Source organism: Alligator sinensis, unplaced genomic scaffold (assembly GCF_000455745.1).
Source record: "Alligator sinensis unplaced genomic scaffold, ASM45574v1 scaffold1614_1, whole genome shotgun sequence".
Taxonomy (NCBI): domain Eukaryota; kingdom Metazoa; phylum Chordata; order Crocodylia; family Alligatoridae; genus Alligator; species Alligator sinensis.
In genome coordinates, this window is record NW_005843065.1 from 272,084 (window position 1) to 282,314 (window position 10,231).

The following is a 10,231-nucleotide window of genomic DNA, read 5'->3' on the forward strand; positions in this document are numbered from 1 at the left end:
GAGCTCTTATGGGGTTCTACTCTACAAACCATCCTGAGGGGCAATGCTTAGTTTTCAGTGCATTTATTTTGGCACAAAGATAAATGGCCATAGAATTCAACCATCAAGCAATAGAACAGAGGAGAGATTCATCTCCCTTCACAGACTCCAGTTTGACCCAAGTGGGAGATGCAGAATGAATAGGCAATAGAAAATCCAGTCTCTACCATCAGACCAGGACTGCATGGAGGACTGTGGAGCTGCATACAAGCTCTTCTGTGGGCTTCCCTTCATGAATGCATGGAGTTTGTGTCCAAGCTCTGGAGTTTACAAAAACTTTAGTAGCTGCCACTGTATTTCATAAGCTGCCAAGGAGCTGTCCTTCCTCAAAGAGTCTGGAGACAAGGAAGGAGACAGGAGGAGACTGAGGATGGGTGAACCTGATGAAGATGAACCACGAGGATCAACCACCTCCTATCATGCCTGGCGACCAGCAGTTATTGAACCTGGGAGAGGCAGAAAACAGAGGGGTGAGTCTGTTATCATTGTATTGAGTGGGTTTTATGGAACTGATCTCTCATCTTGACCACTGCCTATTAATATTACTCCCTGATCAGAGTTTATTGATTAATAATAACATATTGATGATTATGAGCTATTTGGTATTCATATTGATTTTAATAACTGATTGTTCATTATCAAGTCATCATCATTAACTGTAAATTATAAGTGACACTGTTAATGATTCTTGTGATTTACCATTGCCCCGTCAACACTGATGCTTGCTCATTAATTAGGTATCACTGATCATTGTTTCTCAATAGGAGATAAATCTTGACTAAATGGTGATTAATGATAAATGTCATTCATTGATTATTGCTTATGGTATGTGGAAAGCCAATGGCTGTGCGTGTCGTGATGACCTAGTAATCAGGTGGAGGGCTGATAATTAAGTACTGATGGCTTCCTATGGATGGTTGATGGTGAAGAACCAACTGTTCATCACTGAATATCGATGGATCAGCATGGGGTACAGATCACTGGATCTTGATGCTGAATTTTAATACCTTAAACACTGTGACTCCGGCACCATAGAAGAGGCTGAGAAGGAAGAGAGAGATGAAGGCAATGGTTGTCCAGAAATGGTCAAGATCTTCTTCTCCTCTTTCAACATAAACTCCTTGGTTCAAAACCCCAAATAGGAGATCTGGGGACAAGATAAATAAGCCAGTTAGAGAGTCCTCTTCTTTATCCCCTTGGGATCCCATGGGTGTTCATGCCAAGGCTACTGAGAAAACACCAGACTCCAATACTCTATATTTCTCTAAAGATCCCTGTCCAATATAAACCCCTTCACCTTAAAATATTGCCAACCCAACTATGACCCAGACTAGGAAATGGGGTGCCCCCTCCTCCCAACCAAGTAATTCAGTCAAGTCATGCACATCGAACAACTGGAAATACCTTCCACGTCACCACTAGTGTGAGCCACTCAGAGACCAGAAAGCCGAACTAAGATCTCTTCCCTCTACTCCTTTCACACCTCTAGCATGCCCAGCCCCAGGAACTCCTGTCAGAAATGGGTAAAAACAGGAGGTGGGTAAGAACTGTCCATGAATAAATGTAGGCTGAATATCTGAGGAAGGTTTCTAACCAGCAAAGAGTGAAGCTCTGGAATGGCCTCCCAACAAGAGTATAGAAGCAGAAAAATTAATTGCCTATCACATGAAGCTTGCTAGGGGTACAAAGGGCATTGCATGACCTAGCTGGCACAGGAGGGACTGGAAGGAGGTCTCTTCTGCTCCTGTAGTCTATATTTCTGTATTTTTCTGGCATGGGCACTAGTCTCTTGGGAGCTGAGCTGGCAGTTCTTCATTTACCTAACCCATAACACATGCAGAGCCATTGAATACTCCCCTGAAGGGCAAAATGAGGTCCCAGATGACTGAAAAAAGTAAATACAGTGCCCATCTCAAAGAAAGAGGATTTGCAGAATTACAGACCAGGCAATCTGATGTCAATACCTGGAAAGACTATTGAGCATGGCATAAAGGAATCCATTTCTAAGCACCAAGAGGATAACAGGGTGATTGGGTAAAGCCAAAATGGATTAGTCAAGAGCAATCCAATCTTAATGAACCTGATTTCCTTCTTCAGCAAGGTGGCTGCCTTCATGGATGGGAGGAAAACAACGGATATTCAAAACCTTGATTTTAGCAAGGCTTTTACCCTGTTGACCATGACATTCTCACTAGTAAGCAGTGGAAATGGAGTCTAGATGAAAGTACTATAAAAGGTGGATATATAATTGGTTGGATTATGGTACTCAAGGTGCCGTCATCAATGTCTAACTGGAAAGAAATATCAAACAGATTCTCTAGGGGCCTGTCAGGAGTCTGGTGCTGTTCAATATCTTAACTAACAATTTGGAAGATGAAATTGAGTGCACAACTGATAAATTTGCAGATCAACTGACACTGAGTGAAATTCTAGACACTTTGGAAAATAGAAGTGGAAGTCAGAATGACCTTGATAAATGAGAAAAAATGGTCCAAAAATTAATTAAAAGAAATTCAGTCAAGACAAGTACAAAGTCCCTTCATTTAGGATGAAACAATCAAATGCACAAATACAGGTTTGGGAATGGATGGCTTGGCTGAAGTACAGAAGAAAAGGACCTGGGAATTATAGGGGACTGCAAGCTTTATGTGAGTCTACATTGTGTTCTTGTTGCCAAAAAAAAACCAATAGTACATTGAGTTGTGTTAACAAAGGTGTCACTTGCAAGTCAAAGGAAGTGAATCTTCCACTCTCTTCAGTACTGCTGAGTCTTTGCCTGAAGTGATGTGTCCCATTTAGAGCACCATACTACAAGAAAACCATGGGCAAAATAAAAGAGTAGAGTGAAGAGCACCAATAATGATTTGAGATCTAGGAAATATGACTTATGAGGAGAGGGTCAGAAAACTGGGATAATTTCATTTGGAAAAGAGAACTGAAGAAAAATTAGATACCAGTCTTAAAATACTTGAAGAGTGTTTCCAAAGGGGTTGATGATAGTCTGTTCTCTGTGACAACAGGAAACAGGACAAGAAGTAATGTTCTTAAATTCCAACAAGGGAAGTTTACTTTGGAGATTTAGGAAAAAACTCTCTCACTATGAGCATGGTTAAGTAGGGGAACAGACCACCTAGAGAGGTTGTGGAATCTCATCCTTGGCAGTTCTTAAGAGCAGGTTAAACAAACACTGGTATAAGATGGTTTACACAAGGATGATCCTGCCTTGAGCAGGGGTTTAGGCTAGATGTGGCCTCCTAAGGTCTATTCTGGCCCTATTTTTCTATGATTCTATGGCACTGCCCAATAGGAGAATCTTTCACTTGCTATCAGTGTGGGTTGCCTTAGGAATCAATCTGTGAGATCCATCAGCTTCCATGCTACATCATTCCCTGTGTCATACATGTGTGATATGGACCAGGCTTTATCCCCACTGGAAAATGGCATTAGAGCCCCTCAAATTCAGATCCCACGTAGCACCGCTCAAAGGACTGTCATTCTACAATGGGTCCCAGGCATGGACACTTAGTAACACATATGAGGAGGCTGGGAATGTAGACAAAACTGGACCTGTGATGAGACAGGGCCTTCGAGGGTCTTGGATCTAGCCCGGTCTCTAGTGCCCCCTAGGCTGGGATTTTTGAGCCATAAGGACTCATAGTGATTATCTAAACTCACTTTTTCTATCACTCAGGACAAAGAATCTCACCTGGGAATTTTTCCATTGAGCCCTTCATCAAAGCCAGACTTTACAGGTTTCAGAACCCACCTTCACCTTTGAATCTGAGGACCTGGTATCCAAAGATCCCACCACCACCACCACCACCTTCTGAGCACTCAGTGGCAGTTATATTTAATCTGTTCAGCACCTTATAAGTGTTTCACTCTCTGGAACCCACCAAGGCACGAAAATCCATATCTTCATGCAAATCCCACTGATACCAGGCCTAATTGGGCCCACTCACACTGTTTCCACTGGAGAAATGGACTGCATGTAACAAAATGCTTCAGGTCTTATTGGTGGGGCACTTGTCAACCCAGTTGCTGGAGCACCCAGAGATGCATAGGTGACTATTACCACATTGTCTCACATACCACATGCCCCCAAATAAGACAATCCCCTTGTTCTTGTAAGGCAGAATGTACAAAAGATTTTTCCAGGGTCATGGCCTAGAGCTGGTTTTCTAATGGAGGCTGTGTTGCAACAGAGATGCAAGCATCTTTCCCAGCTAGCAAGCTGAAAGTGGCTGTGAAAGGGTCAGCGCTGGGCTTCTTCCACTCCTGCTTGCTTGCTAAAAAAGCAACACACTATCTTCATGCTCTTTTTTATTCCAGAAAAAAAAAGAAAAAAAATATATCAGCTTCCCTACTTAAAACATGAACTCCAATTTAGGAGGGCTGATCTGAGGGAGGAACAGTACATATGATATGCCAGGAAATATGGTAAGTTGGAAGCCTTGCCACAGAAACCATACATGATGCATTCATAGACTTAAAGGCAAAAAATATCTTTGAATGTGACCTCCCCTATGACACAGACCTTAAAATTTCACCCAATTGAGCCAAATCACTTGTCTTGAAATACAGTCATTTCCAGAAAAGACTTAGTTCAGTCTTGAACCCTAGAGCTCAAGGATAAAGTACCCTCCACTTTCCTCAGCTGCTCTTCCCAATGGTTTTATTCCCAAAGTTGTGCTTCCATTCTCATTTGAATTCATCGGGCATTACATATCACCCACTAATAATACTGGAACAGAAGCCATGAACAACAGATTGTGCAGAAGAAAAGGATGGATATGAAAGAGAGAATGTGAGATCCAACTAGAAGACAACCCATAAAAAACAAAGTTTGCATGTGCTGCATTTTTATTTGGGCATATTCCACATATATCCAAGCTCCTTTCATCAGAGCTCCCCCAGCTTAACACAAGGGCAACAAAGACCCACAGACACACAAGACGCGCAGACATTTCCTTCCTCAAGAGCAGGTGACATCAGTGTCAGACAAGACCACAGAGATGTTGACAGCAGTGGGTTTACCAGTGGCTTTGTCCACACTCTTGTGGATGAAGGTCATCGGGAGGCCTTCGTGGCCCACCACGCAGGCAAATGTATCTCCCCGCTGCCACTCTGATGCTGAGATGCTGAGCGTGCTGTAGATGAAGTAGCTCTCCTCCTCGTCCTCCTTCCCCACTTCCCGAAAGGGGCCAACATTGGTGAAGGCTTGCTGGTCCATGGGCTGGTCCTGCCGGGTCCACGTCACTAGGATGTCGCTGGGGCGGAAGCCCTTGGCCAGGCAAGTCACGGTGGCCGATTCCCGGAGAGCCAGCTCATCGGCAGAAGGAGGATAGATATAGACCAAAGGAGCCCGGATGGGAGCATCTGCCACCCAGACATTGTGAAGTGTTAATGCGGAGGAATGGAACCCAGGAATGCAAGTTTCTACAACCCAACCGATCCTCACCTAGCTTAGAGCTGAGTATAAGACAAAAGGAGTCAGCCTACCATGGTCTGAATCACTGCAGTCTAATCCCAACCCAGAACAGGAGATACCCAGGAATTCTGCTTCCCCCAGTAAAACCCAGTCCCATCCCATGTGTCAAGGCAGAATATAGGCTGACTAGTCTCAGCTGGCTCTAACTACCTGGTCATGACCTAACTACCTTTATCTGCCTTTGGTTACCTGCATGGATGAGTCTATCTTCCTCCTTATAAGCAGCAGCTATTTAGTGCCCAGCAGGCTATTCAACAGGACAGATGCTTTGGGCTTCTGACTCCCTGTTCCTAGTTTCCCAATTCCCGATTCCTGCCTACTGACTGATTGTTCCTGACCTTCCCTCCTTGCTCTTGACCCCTGTCTTGGGACAGCCAGCTCCTGGCTCATGTCTTCCGTTGAGTGATCACTCCATCTCAGTCCCTTACAGATACAGCTGCCTATTCCAGACTCACAGACCAGTGACTCCACTCTGAATCCCTGCTTCCTTCTCCTGACCCCTCACCCAAAACATACTTCTACCATACTGACCCCTTATATCTTTCTTCTTTACAGACCTCAGCTTCCAGCCCCACCTTCTACTGATCCCCCAACTCATGACTCTACTCTGGATCTTGTCTGCTCCTGATCCCCTGAGTTGTGGCCCTCTAGGGTCAAGCCCCAAAAAGCCTATGTCCTGGTCATTGTCTGACACCAGGTCTGTGGTTACATGCAGGAGTTCTGGCCTTCTGTCCACCTCTTGCATTGACGTTTGCACATTTTATTCTCCTGCATCTGTTTGGAAGAGTATGTCCCACTGACATGTACGTGTCCTCAAGCCCCCACTCACTGAAGGGGCAATGCCTATTATCCCAGACTCCATCCACTTTGGCCAGTCAATCCCCTCATCACAGGGATGGACCAGAGTGTTGCCCCATACAATTAAGGTTACATTCATACCGTGACTCTTGTGCACTGTTTTGACGATAGCCGATGGGATATCCTGGTGCTTCACTGTACAGGCGAATTCTTCCCCTGACTTCCACTCCTCCAGACACACCTGCAGGATGCTGGATACACTGTAGCTGCCGTTTCCTTCCAGAACTGGCTCCCTGGACACAAAATCCAAGGGCCCCTCACTTCCCCGGCTCCAGGAGATCTCCAAGTTGGTTGTGGTCTCCATGTTGGTCACCAAGCAAGTGATGGTGGCATTCTGGGATATGTAGAGATCCTCCAGGGATGGAGGCAAGAGAAAGACTTCCGCCTGGGGGGCCTTGCAGGCACCTGGTTGGGAGGCATTGAAGACTGGGCTGAGTGGCTGAAGGTGGCAACCAATGAGCCAGAAGCTCAAGGGGTGAAGAGCACAGGGAGATTTTTTCAAAAGACTTTACAGGGTGAATTGGATGTAAGTGGGGTAAGAATGGGGCATAGGGTTGTTTCTTGGCATTCTGGGCACCCAACCCCCCACTGAATGAGATCTTTACCTTACACAGCATCAAGAAGGGCAGGTGAAACTGCCAAACACCATGGAGTGGTTAAGCTGCCAGCTTTGTCTTGGAATGAATTAAATCCCCCAGCCAGAACTGACAATCTTGACCTCCAGTGGCTGGGTGCAATCCTGTGCCCTCCTCCTACAGTGCCAATTTTATTTTACTCCCATCAGTGGCATTTCACCCTGGAGTATGAAGGGTGAAGGGGAAGCTTTCCAAGCTGCCAAAGGGAATTAGTGCCCAATCCTCAAGAGGAAACTGAGTGTCTGGTGGACTGATGGAAACCATGGCAACTGGGAAGCAAGGGAACATCCCTGCGTCGCCCCACGGGGCATTGGGGTTGCAGGCAGTTCTGGGACCGCATGTACTGCCCCTTCCTTCCTGATTTGATGCTCAAACTCACCTTCTCCAAGCTCTGCTTCCACCGTCAAGTTATCAACCAGCGCTACGTGCAACACCACACAGTAGTAGTCAGAAACCGTAGTAATTTCCCCTTCTGGTCTGGGCACCCGCAGGAGGCTGTGAGTGGAGAATGTCTGGCCATCCCTAATGATGGGCCCATGGGAATACTGAGATGGGGACACTTTGGTGCCTTTGTGCTCCCAGTGCAGGCTGATCTCTTGTGGGAAGAATCCCGTGACATCACAGAGGAGCGTGACAGAGTCATTCTTCCCCGAAGCTTCAGCTGGGTCTTGGCTAAGAATGGTGGCTGAGACAGTAGGCGCCTGGGCTGGATTGGCTGGAAGGGATCAAGATGCAAGATGAAGCTAATTTCTCTCCTGAAGACGGAGTGAGCTTCCTCTTAGCCTCATCTGGGAGCATACCAAGATGGCCAATTCTAGGAACATATATTCAGTTCTATGTGCTGGTTTTCCTTTCCATCTCCAGCTCTGGGAGTCAGGTGAATACCTGGGACTCTCCGTGCTAGTTGAAAGGAAATAGAATGGCAGTTGCTCTTCCCTCCAGACTTATAACCCAGAAGTCAAATAAAAATGATTCTACCTTCTGGCAGAGGGTAATTTTTTCAGATTCCTTGACTTTTTCCAATCCAGGGGAATGGAAGCACATTAGTAAAAAATTGGTGAGAATATTGAAAGTACCTAAACTGGCTGAACCCAAAACCTTACCCTGCAACTTAAGTGATTCAAGTGGTTTAGAAGATCACAAAATACACAAGTAACTTCAGGAGTTAAAAATTCAAGTCATTAAGGCTCATCACAAAATAGAGAGACAAACAACAAAAGCCAATGTGACATTAGACAACTTGAAATTAGAAATAAGGCACAAATTTTGGAAGGTAACCCTTACCAGCAGCTGCTAAGGGAAGTCATGGGTTCTCCATCCCAGAGTGACAAGGGAAGACTGGATGTCTTTCTGGAAGAGTTGTTTTAACCAGGGTCACACTACTGAACTTGATACTGGGTGAAACTGAGGAGGTCACAATAGACGATCAAGCATTCTCTTCTGGCCTTATACTCTCTGAAGCCAGCTTCTATCCACCATGGAGATGCATCATCTGACCCTTCTAATCCCTTTTCTACCCCTCCACCTTGGTCCTTATCAGAAACCTAGCCCCAAACCTGCTAAAATGACTGAGAGAGTGACAATCGTCAGATTCTCCACTACCACCTTGAGCTCAGGCTGGATTCTACTCAAGAACACAAGGGCCCACTTCGCTTTGAAGAATTTCTTCTGATCCTACTAACCATTTCTATTACCTGGACATTGGTGCTATCCAATGTTCCCCTACCAAAATATAGACTCCCTCAACACCTGGTAAGAAACCACCCCCTGTGCCAAAAAGTCAATTCACACTAGAGAGCAGATGGAGGAAATCCATTCCCATTGTCCAGGAGATGCTAAAGAAGAAAGCTGCCGGGGCAGAGACAGGAACAGAACCCATGGATACTCACTCATGTCTATTATGGGAGCATCCTTCCTGACTCCTCTTGCACAGGGAAGTACCACGTTGCAGGTGAACCTTGTCCTGGTCTTCCACTGCACCAGGGTTATTCCATGGGCGCTGGTGATACTCTGGGTCCCGTTGCCTTGTGTCACAATGGCTCCTGTCTTGGCCAAAGAGCTGGTCTTCCCATCTATTTCCCAGGCCACTTGAGCACCTACTAAGCTGTAGCCCATAATGAGGCATGTAACACGGGCTGTGTTATCAACCAGGTCATCATAGGACGGCAGGGTGACATCAATGGATGGATCCGCTGAGTTACTGAGACAGGCTGAGGGAAGGCAAAGGAGTCATTTCAGTAAAGTTGACCAGAAGAATCCCCTGCCCTTTTTGAAATCTTACAGAACTGGGCTACCTTAGCTAGGGAGACAGAGTTTCCTACTTTTGTGATCTCCAAATTCTATAAGATATTAGAGAGAGGCAGAGTTTTCTTTCAGTGGCTTCTGTCTGAACTCCCCAATTGTTCAGTCTCTCCATATTTCCCTCTGAAGTGTTTAAACTGTCCAATATTTCCTCATCATTTTTTTCTACTCATTCTTCTGCACCACCTAAAGTTACTGCATCCCCATTCCTTCTACTTATCCATACCTCCCTCCTACACTTTCCATGCATCGTACCCATATTTCTATCAATCCTCCATGCACATGCATTCATCCACACAACCATGTATCCATCCACCTTCTGTGGCCATTCATTGACCCAAACATACATGCAGCATATAGCTCACCAGCTATACATCCAATCACAGTGTCTCTCTTTCTATTCATCTAAAGTGTCCATCCATTCACTTACATATATTCCAGGTGTCTATCCATCCAGCATTCCACATTGTCTCCCTTTTCATCCATCCATCTCCTCCACAGTGCCAACCATCCACATATCCTTCTATCTCTTGTATTTACATGTCACCTGTCACTTCACTGGGATAGTTTAGTCAGGGAGGATCCCACCTTCAGCAGAGGACTGATTTAGATGACCTCATGAGGCCCCTCCCAGGCTATGATCACCCTGATATCAGAGCCCAGTACCCTACCACCCTTTGGTGAGCCTGGTTTTCAGCTTACCCTTCACCCCACTCCCCAATCCAAAGTGTTGCCATCAAGACCCCTCACCTGAGCATTTGCTTATGTTGGACATCCAGAAGCCTACGTCCCAGGCAGAGTGGGTAACTTTGCATGTGTAAACATCCCCTTTATCCCAGCTCTCCCTGGTGATGTGTACTTGGCTGTGGCCTCTGTATAAGGCATCTGTGCCCTTTGCAGAGGAGTA

The 10,231-nt window shown here is 45.7% G+C and overlaps 1 protein-coding gene across 1 annotated transcript in view; it reads right to left on the reverse strand.

The window, feature by feature from the left end:
• Positions 1 to 4,904: 4,904 nt before the first annotated feature.
• The window catches only part of LOC102370271, a 19,699-nt gene continuing 14,372 nt past the window's right edge, over positions 4,905 to 10,231 (reverse strand). Inside the window, 5 exon segments of the mRNA XM_025193538.1 lie at positions 4,905 to 5,418; positions 6,470 to 6,793; positions 7,403 to 7,738; positions 8,913 to 9,233; positions 10,075 to 10,231. The exon segment at positions 10,075 to 10,231 is cut by the window's right edge and continues 10 nt beyond it. Coding sequence (XP_025049323.1) covers positions 5,015 to 5,418; positions 6,470 to 6,793; positions 7,403 to 7,738; positions 8,913 to 9,233; positions 10,075 to 10,231 — 1,542 coding nt within the window. The 3' untranslated portion in view covers positions 4,905 to 5,014.